This window comes from Pelmatolapia mariae, linkage group LG13 (assembly GCF_036321145.2).
Source record: "Pelmatolapia mariae isolate MD_Pm_ZW linkage group LG13, Pm_UMD_F_2, whole genome shotgun sequence".
NCBI classification, from domain to species: Eukaryota; Metazoa; Chordata; class Actinopteri; order Cichliformes; family Cichlidae; genus Pelmatolapia; species Pelmatolapia mariae.
In genome coordinates, this window is record NC_086238.1 from 8103380 (window position 1) to 8130871 (window position 27492).

Consider the following 27492-nt stretch of genomic DNA (forward strand, 5'->3'; position numbering starts at 1 on the left):
ATTTCGTTTGGTGACAATTCCAGTGCAGCTTTTCCTCAGAGTGGATCACCCACAGAAAATTAACTTCCTAGGAGCTTTTATAGCCCAGCTATGCCATACGTAACTGCGGCATACTGCAGGAAGGGATGGCCGAAGCAACTTTACATCTGATTGCAGGACTAACGTGTAATTTGTAACGCGTGCGGGTATTCTGAGACTTCGAGCACGCAAGTGGATGCATGCACAAGAACTGGACAGCTGTTCACTAAAACTCCTCTCATGCTTTTCCTGCCACCTCCTACGCTCGTATCCCCATGCTCAGCTGAGTCACTCAGCACTCTAACACACAAATATTAATGCAACGGCCTATTCTGGCAATGCAAATGCAGAGGCACAGACAGGTGGTCTCGCCCACATTACACTGTTTTCCTGACCATTTAATAATACCACAGGATTGTTTATGGCACCAGAGTCACACTCATGGCGGACAGTTTGGAAAAAAGAAAACAACACATAATTCACAGCAGCACAACCAGAAATGTACATGTTATTTATTTAATAGTTTTATTTCTAAACTGCCTCAGTTATCTTCATAACCAGCTAATCTGCAACTTATTTTCTTGATTAATTGAGAGATTCAAATTGTTTAGTCTCCAGAGAGGCCTAAAACCAAATATAATCAATTTACTGTCACATGGGGCAATGAAAGGAAGCAAATTCTGTAATTAAAGGAGCAGAAAAAAAACATTTAGCATTGCTATCAAAGCTGAAAATATTAATAACATACATTTTCTGATACATTTAAATCTTTATCATCTTACTGTGGTCGTCTGTCTTCTTAAACTCCCACAAGAGATCTAAATTTTTTTTCCATTATCAACAAATACTGATCTCACTTTCAGTTCTGCCTAAGACTCCCTAAGACTTTGACAGGTAGAATTGCAGGAGTTGCCTTTTCTTTTAAATTTAAAGCAGTACAACTGTTTTAAAACTCATGAAAATTAAAATAAGGATATTTTCTTACCCGATTTACGTTTGCCAGAGCCTCCACAGTCTCTAGAAAAGAAACAACAGCAGAGCAACATGGTCAGAATGAATGTGTAAGCAAGAAAGGTCAGAACATTTATATGACTGGTTACAGCTGAATCTTTGCCCGGGACCATCCAAGTACAGTTGGCACACAAGTACCAGCCAAACCCTCGCTGAGAATGCACGAAGAACTTGACCCACTACCAGTGGGAGGGAGACAGGGTGGGATACGTATGAGTGAGTCGCACATTAAGTGTGTCAAGGACAGCAACAAAGGAACCCATCGGCCCTTTTAGCCAATGTGTGTATATTTCTGTTAAAAAGCCAGATATGTTGTACATGAGGGGGATGCAGCTGCCTCTATTTAACAGAACAGCATTTATTGACTTTACAACAGTATCATATCCCCCTTTAAGTCCCATTCATCTTAAGATGTGAAAGCATCTTTCTGTTCTGAACTATGAACTGTAGAAAAAAAAACTGAAAGGAAGCGAGTTAGTGTCAATGAACCTGCTCTGTGCTTTGACACTCATGAAGGTCACAGAGCAGCGACTATCCCTTCACTGAACCCACGCTTACTGCGCTGCTCAAAATGCCGAGCTTAATCAGCAGAGATGGGATATTTATGTTTACTTTGTCAAAATACTATATGCACTTTTTCCCACTCAGTGTACTGCAACTTGTGAAAATACATGCAAAGTCTACCAAACAGAGTACCAAGCTGCAGGTAACAGCAATAGAAAATTTCTGTGTTTATTTTACTCAAGTAAAGGGTTTTTTTCTCTATTTTTTTAAATGCAGTGCTTGCGCTGTTGAATTTGTTAGGATGCTTTCCTGAACTGTTTGTGGTTTCTTTATTTGTACGCATTCTCTCAAAAAAATGAGCGTTGATTTGTGACGGCCACCTCGTATTACAACAGAACAGAACATTAGCCTAATTTCCAATTGTCACCGTTGTTCGATTCAGCCTCTTTCACACTGACGGAAATTTGTCATTTAGAGACAGGCAATAAATAAATGATGAATAGTTTTTAATTAATTCATTATAGTGTTGTTGATTCAATTGGAGCGCTCACGCTTCATTAATTGCAATGCAGGCACACAAGTGATGGTACTTCACATAATTACTCCATTCAGTTTGATGGGAATTTGTTTATAAAGTGGAAATGCATAAACATTTCAGGCCAGACCATTTTAGGAAGTTCGGGCTGAGTGTTATGTCCTGGTTTAGTTAACTTGCAGAGAGAAAACACCGAGGAGAAGTTGAGTTTTGACACAGATGGGAATAGACACCTGGCTCTATGGAGGGCCAGCAGCAGGACTGGAGCCACAGCCAGTTATGGATATGAGCACATGTTTGGATAAACCCTGTCCAACGTTTGCCAGGTTACAGTCTGTTCATCAATACTCTGTGTTTCATTGAACCAAGTTACCAAAAAAAACCTGCAATTTTCAAAGTAGATTATTTGACTCTGCTGTACAAATAAGCTATTTCGCATTTGTTTTACTTCTATATAATAAAATCATGTAAAAAAAAATTCAAAAAAGAAAGAAAAAAATGTATTCGTGATAAAATAATATCGGCACAATTTCTCTTTTTCCCTGATGAATGAGCAAAGTAAACACAGATAATTTATGAGACAATTATAATCATGAATTGCTTATAGATTGATTAAAAGATTAAATAATAGACTGACTAAACTGACACTGAAACAAAAAGGCCATGAACTGAATTTCGACGGCGTAAGAAAAATCATCAATCATTCATGATGTAATAAACCCAGCAGCAATATAAATTTTATATTTTCGATAAGATTGATGAACAGAACAAAAAACAAAGTTAAACTTTTGTTCCAAGCCACATAAACAAAGCTGTGGATTAATTAAAAAATGCATAGTCCAACTAACAATGGAACACTTTAAAACCCCAACTTTATAAGGAAAACACATCTAGGGTTTAACAAAATGCCATAACATTGTCAGAGGTCAGAGGAGAATGGGCAGGCTGCTTTGAGCTCATAGAAAGACAACACTCAAGTAATCACTCGTCGCCACCAGGCTATGCAGAAGAGCATCTGTAAATGCAAAACCTTGAAGAAGAACAGGAGCAGAAAACTACACAGCGTGCAACTACTGTCTGCTAAAAACTGGAAACGGAGGCTACAATTCACACTGGCTCACAAAAATTGTACAATAGAAATAAGAAACATGCCGCCTGGTCTGATGAGTCAATTTCTGCTGCAACATTCAGATAGTAGGGTCAGAATTTAATGTAAATAGCATGTAAAAAGCATGTATCAGCAGTTCACACTACTCATGTTGATGTAAGTCCATTTTCTTTGCACACTTTGGGTGCCTTAGTTGCAGTTGAGAATCCTTTAAATGCTCTACCTCAGTATGCTGACCATGTTCATCTATACAATCTACCGATCTTCTGATGGCTGCTTCAGGCAGAATAACACAAAGCTCAAATTATCCCAAACTGACTCTTGAACCTGACAATGAGTTCACTGCACTCAAACTCCAGATGTCAATCCAGCAGAACACCTTTGGGATGTGGTGGAATAGGAGGCTCACAACTTGGATGTGTAGCCAACAAATCTGCAGCAACTGTGTGATGCTATCATTTCAAGGATGGCCAAAATCTAAGGAATATTTCCATCGCCTTGTTGATCCTGTGCCACAAAGAACTGAGGCAATTCTGAAGGCAAAAAGGGCTCCAACCCAGTACTAGGGAGCTGTGGAAAGTGTGTGTTATTCCATTGGTTTCAGATTTTCCCATGTGTAAAATTGTTATAGATGTTAAATATTTCTTAATTATTTTAAAGATGTCTTCATTTGTTTTTATTTTGCCAAAATCTGCTTGGGCAGAGATGAAACTGAGGTAAGGCGGGGAAGAAAAAATGGAGATAAAGGAGACTCTTGACATGCCCTGCTTGCTTGTGACCTGTAGTACAGAGGTGGAGTAATATCCCTCCCAAGAGGAGACTGAGCACACAGTTCTGGCTTTGTGTACTTTCCTCTTATCACCAGTAAAATCTAATAGGTGAGAGGAAGGCAAGGGGAGCGAAAATATGTCCAAACACTATTAAATGTTTAAGACTGTGCTTGTGTATTTAGAGGTAAATTTCAACCTCTAAATACACAAGAAGCTGAAAAATAGTCTTTTCAAGCCATAAAGTTTTAGTTTCATCATTCAGACCAGGACGCACATACAGCGCAGGACACACGCACTAGCACTGAACACATCATTAAAAATTCAAACCCGTGAGAATCTATCTGAAGCTTGAGTTGGGAGTGACCATCTGTTTGCACATAACTGCAAACTCTTTGTAGGTGGGCCTATTACAAAAAAGGAATGTGTAAGATATTAACGCTTTTTTCTCGCATTTTTCATCCAAGCCAGAGGACTGAGGTATCTGCCTTTCTTCAGCACACAGACACTTCTGCACGACCTCAGATTAACCTCTGCAGGAGTAACCTCGAGCTCCAGAGTCAATGGGTCGACATCATTGAACAGCAATCCATTACGATAGGGTTGTGATTTGCACATAATCTCTTACTACACCGTTTCTGTGCATATCCTGTAACAAAAAAAATAAATAACAGTTGGTAGGTTGACTCAAATCCTCACAAAAGCACACACACTGCTGCAGTAAACCTCATGCGTACTGGCCCCAATCTCCAGCAAAGCTTGGCTATGATCACACACTGATGTCAGGTTAAAAGAATGTTAGTTTGACCGTGTATCAACCACTAATAACTCTCCTTGTGGTGAAACAATGATGTCGAATTAAGACTTAAGCTAAAAAGAACAGAATAATACACCGCATTTCATCTCTTCTTAAAATCCTTTTCCTTTTGTTGTATTAATCATGTTCTGTATATGCAATCCCAATGTGAGGGCTCACCCTCCAGTTAGGTACAAAAAGCAAGCTGTCACGTGTGTTTTGGCTGAGATTAAGGTTAAGGTTTGGCATGTAACAACTATAATTAAGGTAAAGGAGTGCTTGTGTTTACATGCACATACATAAATCAGGAAGAAAAGGGCCACAGATTTTCTACAAAAACATCATGTGTTTTGAATAGATGCTGCAAAAGTGATGAAAATTTCAACAAAATTCAGCTATTTCACTGTTGAAAATGATTAACCTCCTTCATCTGTCATATGCATAGAAGTCCATGACTAAATGAAGTTAAAGTTAAGATGGAGGACTGACCTTCAAAGTCACACATTATGGAGGTAATTTTGTTTCTTGCATTGCTGTTAGATTTTCTTTTCCTTTGCCAACAGGGCTTTTGCTCTGAATCATTGTGGATCAGTAGCATCATCTTGATTTAAATGATTTTGTAACTTCTGATACTAATTTCTCTTGGATATCATCGAAATTTGCAAATGTTCCAAAACTCTCGTACGAGTAATACATGGATTATCTGACTCATCTGAATCATAACATCTTAATCTGAATTGGTTTAGCACTTATGCATTATATAAGCTAAAATATAGTGTATGTGTAACATCACTACTGCAGGCTGCTATTGTATTGTATCCCATACATTAACACTGTGACTGTGTCCTCTTGGTGACTTCTTATATTAGAATGGGACCTCTTTGGTTCAGAAAGACAAATTTAAAATCAAATATCACTGTTTATAATTCACTCTCTCTTTATTTTTTATTAACATTTGTTTTGTTAATATTTTAAATGTATGTGATTCTTTTATATAAACGAAAGAACAAATACAACAGAACAGGCGGTGCATCTCATCTGCTTTTTGTTTTTTCCCTCTTGATTGAATCAGGATAGTTTCCAAGCTTTTTGGTTAACAAAAAAAAAGAAAAGAAAAAATGAGATGGTGTGGTGTAAACTTAATTTGTCTGTATGAAAGGTAAAATGTTATTTTAAACTGACATTATGGGCATATGTGCCTGTTAACTAGATTTAATTATACTTCACAACACTCACGTAGATGCTGGCCTCAGAGGTGGGAGTCCTGAAAACATTTCTCCTCGGGGGTTAATAAACTGGAACTTACTGCAGTCACACTGCAGATACAGCCCATGGATAGTTTTCACTAAACAACAATAATACAGAGGCTGGCGGAGAATGTATTATCTCTAGCAAAACACCTTAAAGCTAACTGATGTCAAAATGAGTTAAATTGCTGTGTTTCAAACAGCAGAAACATCCACTTTCAACTCTGCATCACTGTAAAACACTGAAATGTTCAAAGAGAGACTGATGACTAAAACTTTGAATTTTAATTTTATATTTAGCCGCTGGCATTCATTCTCAAAAAGGAACTCTAACTTCAAAACGTTTTCCGCGTGTTTCTTATCACAACCTAATTTGGACTCCAGGATGTAAGATGATTTGTAAGACTACTAAAAAAAACAACAACATGTTTTTATTATACAAATTTATAACATCTGTCTCTCCAAATTTGTCTCAAAGCTTCTCTGAAAGTTCCCCTTTCTTGTGAAATATACAGTGGCTCTCGGCCATTAGCCGTCTGGAAATATTTGAAAAGAGGATATCATAATTTGAAAGAATTGGGCGAAAGCACTGTAAAAATCCCTTTTGTTTAATTGCATTTAAACCACTCACTGAATAATCATTTTCAGTGATTTCCTAACAATAAGAAATATTCAGATATCTAAGAAGTATCAACATATTAGTTAATCCTTTTCGATGGCATTGTTAATAAACCGAAGGCATAAACACAGGTGAGATGAGTTTTTTTCTCGTTAAATCTGCCTTTTTTCTAACTTTCCATATAGCCAAACACAGCTTTATAGATAGATCGATAGATAGAGATATGTAGTGTCTTTTAGTGTCTTTACTCAAAAGATTGCAAGGCTTACTTCACCAATATACTGCACATTTAATTATCAATATAAATCTAATAACCCAATCAAAAACTGCAGAGTGAGGCATGCATTTGTGATGAATGAGGTACCATCTTTCATTCACCCAAATTCTATAGAAACATCTTGTAATTTTTAGCCAATCATGTGGCTCCCTCTTGTGACAAGAAAAACCGTACCTGTTTATTTCCTGTGCAGTGACCACTGTTGAACGTTAGATGGCAGTAGCATCAACAGGCTTGGACATAAGCAACAGTGCATCTCTATCGAGGCTGTTTGCAGGGCATGTTTGAACCGTGTGGAAGGAAATGTCATGACAGGACCAATTTTCTAGGTTGATTGGACGCATTTCTAATTGCTCTCATGACCTCTTTCATCTATTTCATTGTGTTTCAGTGAGTGTGAGTGAAGCTCTTTTAAATCTACAGGCAAGGTTTTTCGTTTCTCAAATAAACACTTCTATAACCATTATTTGTAATTAAATAAATTAGCCGAACAGGACAGCAGAATGGTTCTTTTACATTTTTAACATATTAAATACTTAGAAAAACTATTTGTTTCACAGCTGGGTCTTAAATATCATAATTTTAGAGCATAAAAAGAACACATTTTCTGTGAATTGCCCAGACCACCCCAGGAGTAAGAAAACAACTTGGGCGGTGCGGGTATTATACTTTAAGATATCAATTTAAGCTACGCTGGACTGTCTCTGAGATTAAGGGAGGCTCTCACTTTGAAGTGAGATTAACATGCAGGGGCATTAGAGGTTAGAGGTGATGGGCCCACATTGCTGATAAAAATTAATATCCCAGACATACGACTGAACATAAATCTAATGGAAAGAACAAAATGTAGACAATGAGTGATATTGCAGCCAGGCCGGATTTACTCCCACTCTGACTTTGAACTGAGTATGATAAATGGCTCGCCTGAGAGCCTTATCTGCCCTGAGACTTGAACTTGGACGCGCTGTCGTTACACTGCTGATCCCTCCCCATTTGTTCTGGCATCAGGTGTCACCTCCAAGAAATCATTATTAATAAAAAGCAGGGCTTCTCAGAGCCAGATCAATCAATCATCCCTGACAAAGCGAAGCCTCTGGATCAGGATGGGTCAGCACGAATTAAAGGCAGCTGCTGAGCCACACACATTCAGTTTGCTGCCATATCCAATGTTCACATCCCACCAGAGGGCAATGTTTGGCATCTAACAGTTCACGTATACAATGCCAATGCTCAAAAACAGCTTGTGATTTCTAGCACATAGTTATAGTTACTCACTCTGTGGGAGGGTTGAGGTCTTCTGACTTAGTCTCAAAGAACTGAAGGACCTCCTCACTTTGGGAAATGTGGGTGGGAAGTTTCATCAGAGCCTAGGAGAGAGAAGGGTGGGAGAAAGCTACTGATTGCAATAAAAACACGTTTTAAAAAAACCCAATAAAAGGTCACACTAATGTGTAAAAGTGCGTCAGTTTGGACTGAGTAACTGGTTTATAACACTTAGTCACTACCCAGTCAGATGAGAAAACCAGGCAGAGATGTGGAGGGTGTGGAGGGGAAGGAAGAAGGCTCTGAGCAGAGAGAGAGGGTTAAAACAAAGAGAAAAAACACAGACCTCAGTTTGATTGAAATTAAAAAGACACCCTAATGTAATCCGTATTTACAAGAAAGCTTTGTGCTTTCATTCATTCATTTCAGGTCCAATAAATGAGAAACTGCTGCCACACTTGGCAACACACCTGCCCCACATTCCCATCTGTGGGCTAATAAGCATAAGAGGATCAGGTAGCTATCTGCACTCATTGCTACAATTAAAGTCTGCTGATTCATTCTTAGTCTCTCTTTTGTTTTTACCCCTGCGTGCCCCCGTTTCCCTCGTTTCCTTCATATGCTGCCTATTTACATTGGTGACAGGAAATGACAAGCACAGAGAGCAGTTGCTTTCCTGTTGAGGCTGGTGGAGGGGAGATAAATGTTGAGGCCATGAAAAAAGCTGTGGTAAATGTTCAGAGGGTAGAGCACTGACAGAGATAAAGCACTCTTCCAAACAACATATAAATTAAAAATGAGTAGTCTCTTCAATAAGAGATGCATTGTGCTGCACACAAGTTGAGAAAAATCCAGCTCTGGAAACACTGAGGCATGCAGCTTTTGTCTTACTTTGCAGTAATTATCCAGGTGCTTCAGCCTTCTGACGGCTACATCTCTTATGTGGCTGCGGCGAAATAAGACTTTACCTGAGGAAAAGCAGAGCACTGTCAGGTGTATATAACAAAAAACACAAAAATATTATGATTAAATGCTTAACAATCGTGCTATGATTTAGGCTTAGACATTTATAAAAGCCCAGCATGATCCCTTTCCAGCTCAGCTGGTACTGACACTGAGATATAAACTTCCAATCAACATATGGAGAACTTCTCTGGAGCTGATTGCTCTCAACTAGTTTGAGTAATGTGAGGCAATTGGATCCACTTTTCCGCTTTTTCCCATTTCCTAATTTCTAACTCTTATGAGATTGAGATTGCTAAGAGCACGAAGCCTACTAAATAGAAAAATAATGCAAACCATTTGGGGGTTTAAAGGAATACAGTTCACACCATGGTGGGCTTACAGAGAGATCAGAACGGCACTGGGCAGACTTGAGCAGCACAGCTTGTCTAACAAAGGATCTCTTCACTGCTCTCCTCTGCTCTGGCCCACAATGAGTTTATCAGATTAGACAAATCCCTCTCTGCTAGCCTCCTACTGAGATGGCTGACCACAAATTGATTTGGCCCGGATGGAGAATGGAAGCCAATAAAACAAAGCAATGTGGTAGGCGATGCTATGGAGTGTGTAGGAGGAACAACAAAATGTCTAATAAGACAACACTGACAGTGCTGAGTGTGTGCACACTGACTTTAATCACCTGGCAAAAAAGGAATTATTCTCTTTTTGGGGTCTTTTTGTCCTCCGTCAATTGGAAATTTGTCAAGGATTCGCATCTGCAAAAAAGAAAACAAATTAAGAAATAAAAATGAAAATGTAACACGAACATTAATTGTGGAGCAAAACTTTTAAAAAAATCCCCCTTTCTAATACAATAAAGACATGAAAGGCAAGCAATTATAATCATGTAAATGCTTGATGGCAAAAAAAACAAAAAAAAAAACAAAAACAAAATCACACAAACTGTCAATTATCTAAATCAGAGTTTAAAGTGGAGTAATCTGTGATGAGATACAGGAAAAGGGGGTCTGAAAATTCTCCAGCAACAACTGACCATTTTGTAACAGTACAACACAGAGTTCAACACAGAGTATAATTATATATCATCTGAAAAACCATTTAAAGTGCAAACCATTTCACTTTGATAGCTGGGGCAGCAGGCAAGGTTACATCACCCTCTTATCTGAAAAAACCCCTCACAAGGAAGCCACTTAAGCAGCTTAAAAAGCCATCAGGGTGCATAACAGGCACTTTGATGTTGACACTTGATACATATGTCTATTTACAGCATCAATCTCTCGAGAGATTAAGCAGGGAGCGAAACAGAGCTAAACAATGAAAAACAACTCTTTTACAATGAAGATTTCCTTCTAAGGGTAGCTGTCCCTAACAGTTTCAACATGTTTCTCCTAGATACGCATATTTTGTATTTGGTGAAGTTTTGATGAGTGCTGAAAAACAAACAAACATGCATTGCATGTGTGTTACATACCACAAACAAGAGTTTCTAGCGTCAGGTATGTATTTTGCTGCAGAAGGACATGGTTTTTGTTATTTTGCATGTGTACACTACCACAGTCAATTTTAAATTAACCAGTCAGTATGTGAATGAAGTGCAGGCATTTGGCTTTAATTCAAAGGGTTTTTAAATAAGAAGTTTACATTAAATATTTAAAAAACTGCAACCCTTTTTATACCCAGTCCCAAATCTCCAGAGGCACAAAAGAAGGATTGTTTTTAAAACCTGGATGAAAATCTCCTGCCTGAAGTCTACCCCAGTCTAACCCTAGTAAATGTGGGTTCTTCTTTATACTCTGCCAGGCTTTTTCTCCAGCCACCTGCAGTTTCTGTTTGTGGATGTTTGCCTTTAGTTTTGCATTTACTGAAAAACATGTTCATCTGGGTTGAGATCGTATTACTGGCTGAATCTGGCCACTTTTGGGCTTCTTTTGCTTTTGCACCATATGGCTGAAAGTGAGCAGAGAGTATATCCCTGTACACTTCAGAATTCACCCTGCTGCTTCTATTGGCAGTCACATCATCAGTGAACGCAGTGGCATAGTTCTACTGGGAACCATATATGGCTACGTCTTATTTCTCCACCATTTTTGACAGATGATGTCGTATGCTTCACATCATGAGCTGTTTCTTTCCTTCTCCATACTTTTGTCTTGCCATCATTCACTTTGGTACAAGTTAACCTTGGTTTCATGGGTCCAAAGCAGTGCAGGCTCTTTTATGTTTATTTTCTGGCAACGTCTAATCTGGCTCTCTTGTTCTTGAGTGTAACCAGTTGTTTGCACCTTATTGTAAACATTCATGAAGGCGTCTCTCGATTGCAGACTTTGCAGACAATGATACACCTACCATCTTGATTTCTTGACTTGGTTACATGTTCTAAAGTTGTTTTTCTAAACCATGGAAATAATTCTGTCAACATGCACTTTAGCTGTCCTCTGTGGTCTTTCAGGCCTTTTGGTGCTGCTGAGTTGGCAGCTCGATTCATTCTTTAAATAATGCACCAGACTGTTGACTTGGCCACTCAAAGTTTTTGCCATCTTTCTGAAAGGTTTATTTTTGTTTTTCAGCCAAACGATGGGCTCCTTCACTTGCACGAACCTCATATTTAAAATTACAGTGGAAAGCCATAAATACAAAGCCCATAAATTCCTTTGCCCCCAAATAACAATGGAACAGGCCTCACTTGGCCAGGAAACTACTGGTCAGTCAACTGTCCAACTGCGTTTGAGCCTCTGGGTATAAAATGGGTGTACTAACCTTAACAGTTCTAAACAGTTAATGCAAAATGTATGTAAAAACCCTTGAATAAAAGCTGACTGTCTGAACTTTCATCACATACTGACTGCCTGATTTAAAAAATCCATTGTGATGTGGTACTTTCAAAAGGAAAATATGTCTTTGTCGAACAAATGATGGACCCTAACTGTAGTATCGTCTTTGTATTCACATGAGAGCATCTTACAGTAACAGGTTTAAGATGTAGATGTAACCACGCCTTATTTTTTCCTCCCTTGCCTTGTTCCAGATGTGCTTTACCAGCAAATTCTGTGAATATCAAGCTGAAGCACACTCAACTGGGAGGAGAAGGAAAAGTCTCAGTTTAAACTGAGCCAAAAAGAAACCAGGTGGACAAACAGAATCAAGCTTGGAGGTTAAAGTTGGATCCAGTCTGTCTGGGTCTGTGGGAGTTGTTTGTAGGACTTGTGCAGCAAGAGGTGGTTTGGTTTGATGTTGTGGTTCTTTCGTTTCCACTTTAATCTGCTGGCTTTGCTGAATCTAAAAATTTCTCCCAGGGCATAGCATGTTCCCCCCTCTCCCCCAAACTACAGACTGCTAACAAGAAATGTTTTCCTTTGAAATGGACAGTCATCATTATTGTGTTTTAAGGGCAAAGCAAAGTGCAGAGTATAAAGAATCATCCTGGTTAACCACACCTGCACATAGCCATGGTAAAATTTCTGATCTTACGGTGATTACAGTCTAATGCCGAGAAGGCACAACATCAAATATGTATGTAAACCAGACTGTGTTCTTTAGGATGCTATGGCAATAACATAACTTTACAGGCTAGGCTGTAATTCCTCCAAATCCCAGTAGTTATAACAACCATATTGTTTATTTGATACACAAAGCTACACGCTCATCGTGTTATCAGGCTTACAGCTGGATGTAGCTGTGTACTCCCTCTAATACAGGAGTGTTCACTCAACACTTGTAAGAAACTGCCTCAGCTTTTCATTTGGGAGTGAGGATGACATCACTACTGGAGATCTATGTGGCTACACTCACAGCTCAATGGGACAATTTGGAACAAAAATCTAATTGAAAACACTCCTCATATTTTGTTTACCTTTAATTCAGAGGCTTTGGGGAGCAGAGATGGTGTAATTAATCTATATTTCTATCCTACGCTCTGCCCAGGAAACTGCAGTGTATTAAGTTGTAGCGTTAACACTGGGGAATGTCTATCAGGCAACAGGTGCTATGATGTAATGACATGTCCTGTCTTTTTCCACACTGTTTGGTAATCAGTGTTGTGAATAAATACCAGAGGAAGGAACTGCAATAAAAAGTCAATCATCAAACATATCTTTATTTTGTCACAATGATGTGAATTATGGTGACTGGAAAAAAACAGAAATAGCTTCTGTAAACTGTAATGATAATCTCTTGAGCCATTTAAAAATAACTGAGCTCACAGGAGAAAGGAGGAAGAAACCGACACAGACACTGAGCTGTAACAGAAGACAAAGAAACTGTTCTGAGATAGGAATGTCTGAGTGGGAAAACAATCAGATTTCATTGCTGGGGTGTGTTTTGTCATCTTCTTTGCAGTTGTCTACTGCAGCGAGATCATGGTGCAACACCCTTTTTCAATAGAGTAACTTAAGAGAATAACAATTTACTAGAGTCATACGAAATATTTCAAAGAAATCTATGAATTCCTATGAAACACCCCATGATTAAGCAGCAATGACTTAAAGAAATCATTTTCTATGTGACAGTCTCTCACAAGATTCTGGAGGAATGGCCCGCACTTCTTTACAACATTGCTTCAGTTCATGCATAGTTCTCTTAAGGTCCTGCCACAACATTTTAAGGTTGAGGTCTGGACTTTTTCTGAACCATTGCAACACCTTGATTCTTTTCTTTTCCAACCATCCATTCTCTTGCTGCTTGGCATCATTGTGCTATTGTATGACCCAGTTTCAATAAAGCTTTGGCTGTTGGACAGATCGTCTCACATCGGACTTTGAAATACTTTGCAGTCACTGAGTCAACAATGAACTCCTCTGTGTAACAATGTACCCTGGTCTTGTGGCTTCAAAACAAGCCCAAATAATCACCCTTCCCCCACCATGCTTGACAGTCGTTTAAGGTGCAGATATGCTTTGTTTTGTTATCATGATCTCATCTGTCCACAGGACTTACTGTTTGTTCAGATGCACATTTCCAAGCCAAAACCAACGCGCTCACATTCTTTAAAGCAAAAGAGTCTTTATCCTGACAGTAAAAGTAAATAAAATTTAAATGGAAATATTCCTAGTTTTCGTTTCTTTTAGTTTGGCATACATTACAACTTGCCTGATGAGGTTTTGAGAGACATGCTTATTCAGACTCTGGATTTCTACAATACTATGACACACTATCAGTTAACTGCTTAAAAAAAAGTTATGTGTTTTTATTGTAATGCCCATACTAATTTCCTAAAAGAAACTAAACATTCTCAAACAATAAAAAATAGGCTCGTGCCAAAAGGCAGTCGGTTTCCAAAGACTCGCTTATGTACATTGCCAAAAAAGTTTTGGTTTCTTCCTCATTCCTTTAGTAATCCGCCATTCATGACAACCATTTGAACAAAGTTGTTTTAATTGTATTATGGCCCATCATTAAATACAAAACTACTAAAGGTGTGGTTGCTTTGAGGGCCAGCAATAGTAACCGTAGCCTGTAGCTGTCTGAAGGCTTTACTTCACCAGAAGTGAAGCCTTCAGACAGCTACAGTCACTGAATAGAACCATCGGACTGTTTTATGGTGTTGGTGTCTTTTGGAGCATTTTAAAACCAAGGCAAAAAGATCTAACTCTTGTCATTATGCTACACTATTACAATGCTAAATTGTTGCTGCATCATTTTAAATAACCTTTAACTAAAGGCCATTCTGAACGTGTGATACCAATGTTGGAGAAAAATAACCCTTCAAATCTTTTAAAGTCCTGATTCATGTCAGGAATGTAGGACAGAGAAATTATAATGTAGACAGGGTAGAGCTCACTGCTGGCCTAGTCACTCAATCCCAAAATAATGACAACTAAGGGATTTTGGAGAGATTTCTGTCCAAAAGGAAACCAGGCCAGCTTGCACACGCCACAATCCCCCCTGTGGAATGCTGTGACCCATGCGACCTATACGCTGTGGTTTAAGGGTGTGTGGAGGGGGAGACCACACTCGCTTGACACACTGACCAAATCTGCTCACGTCAAACATGTGCAGGTCAAAAACATTTCCCTTTGACAACAGAAACAGTGCTTGATGAAATTCAGGCTCAGCAATCTTCTAGCATAGAAACAAATGTCTCTAAACCAAGAAATCAATGTGCTTAACTCTGCACATGCATTACAAAGACTGCACTTCACTTTACGTCAGCAGAAAAGACAAAGGGGGGAGGAATCAGATAAAAAAGGAGACGGGATCCTGGTAATTTATGATAACTGCTTCCCAAAGGAGCAGTTATGAACTATCTTAAGTGCGCTGGAGAGGTTTGAAACTTCAGCAGTGAGTGCATTTTTGGATGTCAAATTGGCAGTAAAAGAGAATACTTCATCTTTAAAAGACAATCAGCCAAACAGCTTGTTGATGACAATAATTTGTATATAGCCAACTTTAAATTACTAAAACGATGTTACACACGGTATGAAAAATTGATTAAAAAGGCGTTTCTTGTTCTGTGACCTTATTTAGCTTTTCAACTTGAATTCATGGTTATCTGATGAGATCATGGTCACATTTGGCTCCCCTCTTTTCAGCTTCTTGCGAACACAAAACACGCAATTGTGCTATGAAAAGAGAGCAACTGTGAAGAGTTTGGAAAAGACTGTAGGTGTCAGTTGGCAGCCACACAAACAAGCTCAAACTCATTTGAGAATTGAGTATTTGAAAATTCAGACGACAACGAAACCTTTATTGTTCCAAATTATTGCTTCTTAGGCATCCAATAGCCGTCTTATCTTGTATCTTTAAAGTCAGGGTGACAAAATTGTTCTTTACCACAAACCCCAACCTTTACTACAAGAGCATCCCTTTTGAATCGAATACATTTTGGGACTGGCCTTATTGCATTACTTAAGCTGCATAGTCCTTTAGTATTCTTACTGACTTCAATTCTAAAAAAGTATCAAGCAAACCATGCTATATGCAGCATATATACAGACAAATGCCCTAAACCTAACCATTCTGTATTGACAGCTGCAGACTGTTGTTCTTCATGATTACCACAACCAGACAAACATACCCTGGCAGCAGAGATCCATGCACAAGACTAATGTTTACAAAGACAGGAGAGGAGGTCTGTTTCAGTCAAACAGACGAGGGCAGACTTTTCCTGGCTATTAGCAAGAGACAAGAGAACAAAGGGCTTCCTACAGCCAGCCCACCAGAGCCAAAGTGCTTTACTGCACTTTGAGAGGGCCACTGGAGAAGGTCCACAGACAGACTTTTACAAGAAAAGGACTTAATAACGTATGCACTCATTTAGGGTTTAACTCTAACTTTCTTTCTAGGAAACAAACTATAGTATACAAAAAGGCAGATACAACACCCATTTCCAAAACAAAACGTCAATGCTGTGTAAAATCTAAATGAAAACAGAGTGCAATGATTTCTAAACTTACGTCACAAAACTCATAAACCCTTATTTTATTTACAGGGCATAGAAAACATATAAACATTTTAAACTAAGACATTTTACAATTTCATTAAAAGAATGTTTTGGGGGTGCATTAATGCCTAAGAAAATGGGACCTTGCACAATTGGAAAGGCACAACGGTTCTCAGTCCCCAAACATTTACAGACTTTGAGAAAAATACCAGTTTATAAGATTTGTAAATCACTGGATTTTTTTTATTTATTTACATTTTACACAGCCTCCCAACATTTTTGGAATTGGGTTTGTATTTTACTGCTACAGGATCCTGTAGAAGAGCCTAAGAAGTTTGCCCCATACTGCATTCTGCATTCTGAGGTCATGTTTTTTCCTGCATCTGGTGACTGGATTTCCCCTATTTTCCTATTTCCATGCAGTCGCCTTAAATAAGACCTTTCACTAAACAGGAGCTGAACAGAAAGATGTTGACTGAAAGGTCAAACTGGCCTTGTGGAGTTTAATATAGCAATACAACAACACATAAGACATATTAGAACCATTCTTAATACAAAACATTGAGCTTTTGGGCAACTGCCTGTGCAACTATGAATTAAATCTGTAAAATTATTTTGTAGTCTTTGCAGTGTAACTTACCTGTAGGTCAAAGAATTTGCTGTACCTTCTGTAGATGACATGGGAAGTGGAGTCTGAGTAAGTAACATTGATAAGGTACACCTGCAGAGAAAAGAACAAACAAAAGAAGCCCATTAGGATCAATATCACTTTGTCAGAGACATCATGGCACCGCTTTACCCCTTTCTGACTTTACTTCAAAGGATCATCAAAGGTCAAATAAATTCATTATGTTTCTCTTTGTCAGTCACACATTGGAAAGCCATCAGGGGGTCAATGAGAGGGCCAATAGATTTGAAGCATTGTGTCTCATTAAAAACATGCATATTGAATTACTCTTGTGTATTTAAGTGCAGCTGATTGAATGCAGCTGATTCAAATATTTCACAAGTACAAATATTGAATGCGGCAGTTTAATAAACGCTGTAAGCCTGTTATTTTCTTTGCTGTACATGAATATGAGACTCTCGTTAGTTTTCATTTTTGAGTTTTACATTACCAGTGTCACATGAGTCCACTGTTTGAAGGGAAAAATTTGCTTCCGTTGTGTCAAGTTCTGCCAGTTCTACCACCACAAAAGATAACAAGGAAAGGAAGTGCTGACTCATACTAAAGCGCAAACAGGAGTATCCTTTCCTTGGCATAAATCGGTCATTTACAAAATACTCCCAAAATAAATGTTTTATTTACCTCAACAATAAAGAGCCCCAAAACAACTGCGCTCACCCTGAGGTTCGGAAACAGATGGCTACACCTAATACATTTTCACCTAAACCCATGGCGCAGAGTGTTTATAAAAGCATCATTTACACATATGGTGGCAAGCTGCAAGGACATCAGTTACTAGTTTGAAATGAAGTCTTCTTTCTGCAAACTGTTTATTACAAAAGAGTTTTCCAGCAGCTCGCTAATTAGACACAGACAGCCTAACCAAACTCTCTCATATTAGGCAAAAGCACGGTTCACTTCAGAAGCGGAGGGGGTTGCAGAATATTATCAGAATATTAATTTGCCATCTGGAGAAGCTGGGACTGGGAATTAAACCACTAACCTTGCAATTAACAGATGGGTACTCTAAAGCTTAAGCCACAGCTGCCAAGGTAATATTTGATGTCACTTTTGGTAATTTAAGGTGATCTCTACGCAGTAGTGATGTAATGTGTGACACTTTAAATGTCATGTTTCAGTTGTATTTATATTTATGTTTATTGTTATGTTATGTTATTCTGATTTAAAATAATAATAATAATAATAACAATAATAATATTTTTCTTGTTTCATGTATAATTGCTTTCACACATAATTTCAGGAGAATCACATAGCACCTCTGTAGTTTAGGGAGCTTACACAAGAAACCACACATGACACTCACTAACTGAATGCACCATGCTATTTACTGAGGTATTCTCACTTTGGCACAATCAGATGGCACACAGACTTGACTCTAGCTAGTTTTGTAATTTTCCATCAGTTTTCAATTGTTTCCAGAGTGGGTTTGTTCATTTCAGCTTAGCTTTGTTTTAATCAGTTTCAGTGTTTTAGCCTTTTTAATCATTATAATAGGGTGTTCTTTGTCAGGAGCTGACAAAGTAATTTGTAATACCAAATTACAACACAATCACATTTTGTGAAGGCTGTTGACTCACAGTCATGCAGACCTCCCAAGCCTTAATGAACAGATGCATCAAAGCCTCCTCAGGCTTGGTTGACTAATTTGACCAAAGACTAAAACTAAAGACATTTCATGTTTCTTCTTTTTCAACATGGAGGTTGAGTTAACTAGAAAAAACACTGCTTAAACCAGACCACATGCATTGGATATTTGCATTCTTCTTTCCATGTTTAGCTGAGCTCAGAGCAATTGCGTAAGTCTGTTGTTCACACACATTCATGAAGCTGTGAGAGTTTAAATACCACGATTGGTAGTCACAGCTGACAAGCATGTACTTAATGTAAATGTGTAAGTATCTAGTTAGCAGGAGTGTTAATAAAGTAAACAGAGGATTTGGCATCTCCTCTACCATAAGCACCCTTTGAAAGTATATGTAAACAAGGCTTAGTTGCTATGTACTCTTTGGCACCACTGCTACAACTGCCTGGAAGGAAGTCACACTTGGACAGTTGAGACAAAAGACAAAGGGCTGCTTCTTTCCTCTCTCAATACCGGATAAGCATTCCAGTTGCTTAGCTCATATATAATGAGATTCCCTCTGGGGGACTTCCCAGTCAAACCTCACCTCCGGCTTTAATCCCAAGAGAAAAGGTCTGTGCCCTGTCTTTAGCTGCCTTGGGGACCCTCCCTCAGCAGGAGATGGATGATTCAATTGATCCCAACTCTCAGGTTAATTAATCCAATTGGACCTGATGGACTAATTGATTTTTTGCTGTCCCACTGAGACATGGTTCAACTGTTATGGCTCAACAGTTTAGATTACTCAAGCCAGTGAGATAACATTAAGGCCAGAAAGTCCACAGCTTAAAAGCAGCTCTTAGAGGCTATACTAAAGAATCCTAACAGGCACAGAAGGAGATTAACATCCTGACACATCCTGACACAATTACAGTAGCATGTAAGCATACTAATATTTTTCAAAGGAGCACTTGTATGCAGTTAGTTTTAATGTCAAGTATTTAACTATGAATAAAAGCACAGGAAAAATGCACATTTTGAGCTTGTGAATGAAAAATGAAAAACATTGTTCTTAACATTATTAAGCATTATGCACTTTTAATTACACCCATATAAATTTTTGCCAAATATGGTCAGTGGACTGGTACTTATATAGTGGCTTTCTACTCAATTTTGGCACTCACCTAAGAGTCACGCAATCACACACACACATACATTCACACACCTGTGAAGTACTTTAACTAATATTCAAATGGACATTCACACAGTGGACATTCACGGAACAGTATCACGGGAAATTTGGGGTTCGGTGTTATTTGTGTGAATTTGCAATTTAAAATATATATAAAAAAAGATGTCCTGTAAAGATCACCTTTCAGTGACAAAACAAACATGCTGCACTTGCTGATGATAAGACTGTAATTAAATTGTCATCCTAAAATGCAAACATAAAGATGAGTAAGCACTTGGCAACTGTTAAAAAGAGACATGGCAGGCTCAGGGAGGGGCCAATTTTGGGCAAAGGTTTCTTGCTGTTAAAAGGAATTTATTCAAATAATCATAATAACTCATAATAATAATTTCACACAACACCTTTATGTACGCCTAACTGCTTTTTGTAACATATCCATACCACAGACCTTCACACGCAGACACTGAGTGAAAGTATCAGGAGCTACTTCGGGTTTAGTATGTTTCCCAGGGATACTTGAACATGCATACTTGGAGGAGCCAGGGATCCTTTCCAATTGGTAGGCGACCCACGCTACTACTCAAGTCCAAACCAACAGCACCTGGTATTCTCAGGGAGTCTCCCATCGAAATCCTAACTAGGCCCAAACTTTCTTTTCTCCTGAGATCGGATGAGATCAGGTGTACTCAGAAAGGTATGGCTCTAAGCCATATCTTAATGACTTTATTATATGAAGAGATATTTTGGACAGTTGAGGCATTTCTTGCCTGATTATAACTCTATTCTCAGAGTTTCTCTCTTATCATGTTATGCTATCAAGAATATAAGCATGCGAGCATGTTCAACATGGACGGTCAACATATTATACCTGCCACATATACCACGTGAGGCCAGACTTCAAGCAGACAAGTATAACAGGAATGACAACTCAGCTGTCACAGATAGTCTCAAACCATCCATGTCAACACTAAGATGTAATGTAGGCTTAAGATTGTGACCTTGTAATTTACGTAACTTTTTTTCTGAGAAAGTGAAACTCATAGACTATTTCTACTACTAGTGAATCAGGAATATTCATAAGCTATGTAATTTTAAACTATGCCTCGGTTCTGCCAAAGATTTCTTCCTGTTAAAAGGGATTTTTAACAGGGGTTTTAAGGGATTTTTTTTAACTGATCCACCCATAATACCAGTACCAGTGTTATCAAAAAGGAAAGTTTTAAGCCTGGTCTTAAAAGTAGAGAGAGTATCTGTCTCCTGAATCTAAACTGGGAAGCTGGTTCCACATAAGAAAAGCCTGGAACCTAAAAGCTCTCCCTCCCAGTCTACTTTTAAATAATGTTGTCAGGAGAAGGATTTTACATTTGATTCTGCATTTAATGGGGAGCCAATAAAGAGAAGCTAATATGGGAGAAATATGGTCTCTTGTTCTAGTCCCTTTCAGTACTCACACCTCAGCATTCTGGATCAGCTGAAGGCTTTTTAGGAAGCTTTTAAAACAGCCTGTAACGAATTACAATAGTACAGCATAGAAGTAATACATGCTTTAACTACGTTTCCCTAGTCACACTGAGATGGGATGTTTCGAATTTAGAGATATCTCTGGTAAGATTTCTTACAGCAAGTACCTGGTTAAGCACCATGTTTCTAAGAGGCCCAAGTAAAATAGCCTCAGTTTTGTTTGATTTTAGAGCCAGCAAATTAGAGGACATCCCATCTAAAGCAGAATATACCTCAGCTTTTCTGCGGGCAGTAAAGGGTATAGTTAATAGTCCTTTATAACAACAATGACTCGGAAAAATGTCAGTGAAGGTTCTAAGTCATCCAGGTCATCGTAGTCTAAGGAGCTTGGAAAGAAAAGTGTATGGACTTCTTTAAGTTGCTTGAAGACGTTTCACCTCTCATCCAAGAAGCTTCTTCAGTTCTAAGGTCAAATGGGACTCTCCACCATTTGACCTTAGAGCTGAACAAGCTTCTCGGATGAGAAGTGAAACGAGAGGTAAAAAACCATAATTCATTTCATCAGAAGATTTCCGAATATCTCTCATAGACAATGGAAAGTCTAAAAAAGTATATCCATGATAAACATAAATAGTGTAATAAAAAAAATATTCTGCATAAAATAGAACAGTTTGTTATATAACCCCCAATCAGTCATTTAAAGTCCCAGTCACATGGGCCCAGGCTAGCCAGGACCCTCTAGCAAATCCCAAACTACCAGGAACTGCAGTAATAAAATGGAAATTCAAATTTTAATTTGATGGGCCAACCCCACATTTTTCCCTAGTCACCACTTGTTGACAAGAGACCACAGCCAGTTTCTAAGCCTGTTTGACTGGGGTTTTGCATAGCTTAGTCGCTTGAGGGTTAAGTCTCAGCAATGACGAGCAACACAACCTGACAAGTTAAACAAGTTTGTGTGCCACAGTGACTCGTATTTCACACAGCTAACTCAGCAATCAGAGGAGACTTGGTCCTCACTTCGGTCAGACAAAATGATCAGGTAATCATTGACTTTTCTGTCATATGCCGTTTGTATAAAGACAATAATGTGCTTTAATTTTGTTAAAACTTGTATTGGTTTAGACAAGATAAGCTGAGATGATGTTTGAATGAGAACTTTTCTGTCATTCTAAGAAGTCCCGAAAAAGATTCTTAGCTTTCAAATACACTATCACTGAGAGACTGTATTCCTTTACAAGTTAACTATAAGAGGAAATAAAGATAAGTTATAAGTCAAACAATTCTAGCATTAAAGCTAAAATGATATAATACTAATGTTATATATGTGTATGTGTGTGTGTGTGGGGGGGGGGGGGGGGGGGGGGGGGTCTGTAGCATTATGATTCATTATTCATTGAATTTGCATTTTATCACAGTTCATGTTCTAGCAAACTATGAACTGTGATAAACGTTTCGCAAACGTTTAGGAAATGACAGTGAAGAACTACTTCTAGCGTTTCAGTGAACTGGAAGATTGTTTCTAGTGATTGAATGGCTACTTAGTACATTTCCAACATTCCAATTTCCATTTCAGTCATTGTCACACCTGTTCAAGGTGAAGAGTCCCCTGCAGATACATTTTGTGGAGTTCAGGTTATATTCAAAATGCTGACTTTAAGTAATTTGATTATATGGACATTTTGCATGCAATTTTGTTACATAAGTATAATGTCAAAAGTAAATTTATTAGAATATGATCAATTAAATGTACTTGATTGGTATACATTCAGTTTATTCCAAACTAATTTTAATGATATATTATTTGAGTAAAAACACCTTTGATTTGATACATTTCAGTTGATTTTAATCAAAAGAAAAGTTTTGTTGAGGGCAAAGAATCATGTTTTTGATTGTGAATTTTCTGTAGCTAGTTTTATTATGCTTGTTTCCTTTGTCTACACTGAAGTCAGCTGCAGAATTAGCACATTGTTGCTGATTTGGTCAGCTTTTAGGACTTTTAAGCACTTTTACTTTTTAATATACTTCTGTCATTTATGGTGTAACCTAAGAATGGTTACACTTAGTAAGACACAGTTTTAAATGTTTTATTATATAATTACAGAATATCAGGAGCTTTTTGAAAAATGTCAAATAAAATAAAAAATGTTTAATCAGATATAAACCATGACTCCAAAATCTGAATTCCTCCAAAGAAGTTTCAATAAGAGATCAATCCTAAAATGTAACACAACAAAATGTACTGTTCCTATATCAGTTATATTAAGCTATTATTTTTTATTAACCTCCTTATCAAAGAGGACTGCAAGTAGTCGGGGAAATCAAAGATTGAGTCAGACTCTGATTGACTCCAAGCCCTCTAGGACAAATTTTTGTCATTTTTGCAAATAACAGCTGTGTAATTTAAAGGCAGAAATATTATCAACAAACTGCAATCAATCCAAGTCAGTCTGTGCCAGTGAGGGCAACTCCTCTGCAATACATCTCTTTGTAATAGTGGACTCGAGTCAGCTGGGCAGTAGCTGGTTAATTCTGGTTATACTCCTGTGTAAAAGCAAGGTTGCCTGGTAGTTTGATAGTATGTCATCACTGGTAACATCAATGATGTGCTTTTCAGAGGCCTACCTTCACGGCAAAACCTGGGCTTTCTGTATTATGAAGGTGTTTCACTTCTTACCAGATTAAATCACCATGGTGACTTATCCTGCAAACCTAGCTGCTCCAGAACAGGCTACGTTAAAGAGTAGAGACAGCAAGCAATTGGCAGCAAACAATTTCTGCTGACTTTTGGCCAGCATTTTTAAATGGCCTTCTTACTTGCTGCCAACATGACTTTGCTGAACTTGCTTCAATTCGATTCAATTCAGTTTTATTTATATAGCGTCAAATCACATAAAGTTCCCTCAAGGTGCTTTACATTGTAAGGTAAAGACCTTACAATGTTACACAGAAAACAGAAAACCTCAAAATTAATATGACTCCCTACCAGTAGAGATTAATAATAACACATAATTAAATGCAGAGAGGTGTATAAACACATAGTGAGTGAAAAAGGTGACTGAAGAAGAAACATTTAATGCTTCATGGGATGTTCATCTCCCAGCAGCCTAGACCTAGTGCAGCGTAACTAAGGGAGGATTCAGGATCACTTGATCCAATCCTAACTATATGCTTTATCAAAAAGGAAAGTTTTAAGCCTAAACTTAAAAGCAGAGAGGGTGTCTGTCTTCCAAATCCAAACTAGAAACTGGTTCCACAGAACCAGCCTGAGAGCAAAAAGCCCTAATGGGGTGATACGGTACTATAAGGTCATTAAGTTAAGATGGGCCCTGATTATTCAAGAGCTTGTATGTGAGGAGCAGGATTTTCAATTCAATTCTGGTTCAACAGGGAGCCAAGTCAGAGAGACCACACTTCATTTTTAGTTAGTCATGCATTAGACACGGACTATAGAAACTATGCTATGTATGTACGATATGATATGTTTGTGGTACCTGAATGCCTTAAGGCTTTATTTATTGATACATGCCTGATTGAAATTTCTGTTGAGTGACTATTTATTTATTTTTTCACTGTTTCCAGGGCCGGCCACATCCAAATTGTTATGCTCTTAGGAGCACTTCTCTCTGTTGTTTTTTTTCTTCAATATTATAGTGGCACTGAAATGTTCCGCTCACCAAAACTTGTAAAAATGTATAACAATTCCTATAAATACTCATTCCCAAAATGTGAACAAAACATGGCTGCTGCCCAAATCTCAGGCTTCGATGGTTTCCCTGATATACTTAAAGACTTTCTTTACTATCGTCACTGTCGCCATTTTCCCATGATTCTGGACCTTCCTGACAAATGCGGAGGTATCGAAGAACCTGAAGACATCTTCCTTCTGCTTGTAATTAAAAGCTCCCCCATGCATTATGAACGGCGTGAAGTGCTGCGAAAAACCTGGGCTCAAGAGAGGTCATACAAAGGTTTGCGGATTCGAAGGATTTTCATCCTTGGAACAATGGGTACTGACTTTGAGAAAGAGCGATTGAACAAACTCCTCAAAGCAGAGCACCAGGAACACAATGACATCCTCCAATGGGACTTTCAAGATACATTTTTTAACCTCACTTTAAAGCAGGTTCTATTCCTCAAATGGATGAAGAGGAACTGTCAGCAGGTTAATTTTTTGCTAAATGGTGATGATGACGTTTTTGCCAACACGGACAATATTGTGGACTACCTCCATGGTCGCCGTAACAATAACGGAAGCCAGCATCTCTTTACTGGTTTTCTGATAAAAAATGGATTTCCTGTAAGATGGGACAGGAGCAAGTATTTTGTTCCATCTCAAGTATATGAAAAAAATGTTTACCCCAACTATTGTGGTGGTGGGGGGTTTTTTTTGTCCAGGTTTACAGCTTTAATGATTTATAGCTATTCCGATACCATTCCACTTTTTCCTATTGATGATGTTTACATGGGAATGTGCCTAGAAAAAGCAAAACTGGCACCAGCATCTCATATTGGTGTAAAGACATTAGGATGGTACATTCCCTCCAAAAAAATAGACCAATACGATCCTTGCTTTTTTAAAGATTACCTCTTGGTACACCAATTCTTTCCAAATAATATGTACCTTATGTGGCATCAAATAAATGACCCTAATTTGAAATGTGGTATCACAAATTCGTCTAGGACGATCCAAACTTAAACTTACAGTTAGTGAAATGGGATTTTATGGCTTGGAGTCACGGCAATCATTGAATCATGTGAAGGTTTTAAACTGATATACCACAGCTGGTATATCAGTTTTAAACTGATATACCACGGCTGCCCATACAGACAGTCAGCCAGACAGCCACTGTTACACGAGTGATATAATCACACACTGTACATAAAGATTCTGTTTTTTCTGATTTTGGGGGTTTTTTTGTTTTTGTTTTTTAAAATGTGCTTTGTAAATAAATGTGAATTGAGGTAAGTCTTCAGATCGAGAAGTAATTTCCAGCTTTTGGATACAGTGTAAGGGGCGATATAAGATTTTTTCATATCACGATATGTTTTTTTCATTTCTGGCGATAACGATATATATCACGATATAAGCCAAATAACTATATTTGAAAGATTTAAATGTGCCGTTGCTCACAAGTAAAATGTGAAATAATTAACAGCTTGTTTTAATTTAAATATTTATTTCCCATAATAAGTTTAACAGGGTAGATGTACTTAAGGAACATGAGACTTCAGTTTCAGATAAATAAAGGCAAATATTGCAAACTACACAAAACGCAGCCGCTAAAGCGTTTAAGTTTCAAAATAGAACAAACAAAACAGACTACTAAATTGTCAATTCCACTTAGAAACAAAATATTAATTCTAAAAATAAATCTTAGTTTTACAGAAGAACAGACAAAATTGACTAACTTTTGTCAATATCAAAAAGGAAAGGAACTAAAAGGAAATTCTCAAGCTCTGCTTGTTGTATAGCTTAGCTTTTCAAACAGTTTTAACAGTTACTTTAGTCTGACAAAAGCCGAATGACGAATTAGCGCTTTCAGCCAGAGATTGAGCATGCACCGGTTTATTGTATTTCCAGACTTGCTTTCGGCACAATTTACAGTGCGCGCTACTCTGTTTTGTCAGACTTGAAATAGCCGAAATACCTTCACACTACGGAACTTCTATGGCCCTTCCGTTCGACAATCTCTCCGGCATTGGAACCATCATTGGTTTTTTCTTCGGTAACCTTCGCTCACGCTCTCGGTTGATTTTTCTCTAGTCGGCAAACTCATTTCCTTCATTACCCGGGCGGCCCGGCTGCAAAAACAAATACACATGTGCGCCTTGGCACTTGTGCGGTACGTAACAAGTCACGTGACGTGACGCTGCGGCTGTGATTGGTTAGGCTCTGCGCTACTTAATGTGGATTGGCTGTTCTTTTTTTTTTTTTTTAAGAGGACAAGAGAGATGAGGCCTATCACAATAGTTAAATTTTTCTATCGAGAAAAAGTTATTTTGCAATACATATCGTTATCGTTCTATCGCCCAGCTCTAGTCGAAAGTGTTTGTCATGTTCTCATATGTTTCCGGTAATCCACAAATAAAGTTTTGTTCAC

General features: G+C 38.1%; 2 protein-coding genes across 4 annotated transcripts in view; one reads left to right on the forward strand and one right to left on the reverse strand.

The window, feature by feature from the left end:
- LOC134640061 (SH3 and PX domain-containing protein 2A-like) overlaps window positions 1-27492 on the reverse strand; it is a 59603-nt gene that overhangs the window by 30312 nt on the left and 1799 nt on the right. For 2 of the 3 annotated variants that reach the window (XM_063491635.1, XM_063491636.1), the window contains exons 2-6: window positions 17127-17207; window positions 9788-9863; window positions 9037-9113; window positions 8158-8249; window positions 1004-1035 (exon numbers count right to left, since the gene is read on the reverse strand). In XM_063491635.1, the coding sequence (XP_063347705.1) occupies window positions 1004-1035; window positions 8158-8249; window positions 9037-9113; window positions 9788-9863; window positions 17127-17207 (358 nt within the window). Of the gene's footprint in view, window positions 1-1003; window positions 1036-4559; window positions 4567-8157; window positions 8250-9036; window positions 9114-9787; window positions 9864-17126; window positions 17208-27492 lie in introns of all 3 variants that reach the window. The other variant, XM_063491637.1, reaches the window with a different exon arrangement.
- On the forward strand, window positions 21715-26087 carry LOC134639937 (N-acetyllactosaminide beta-1,3-N-acetylglucosaminyltransferase 3-like). The gene is made up of 3 exons (XM_063491457.1): window positions 21715-21729; window positions 22215-22251; window positions 25111-26087. The coding sequence occupies exons 1-3, from the start codon at window positions 21715-21717 to the stop codon at window positions 26085-26087; spliced, it is 1029 nt and encodes a 342-aa protein (XP_063347527.1).

Excerpts from the sequence above, each read along its gene's own strand:
- LOC134639937 (XM_063491457.1), top strand. Across the intron at positions 22,252-25,110 it reads GAGACCACAGCCAGTTTCTA|CAAAATGTGAACAAAACATG; the intron begins AGCCTGTTTGAC and ends AATACTCATTCC.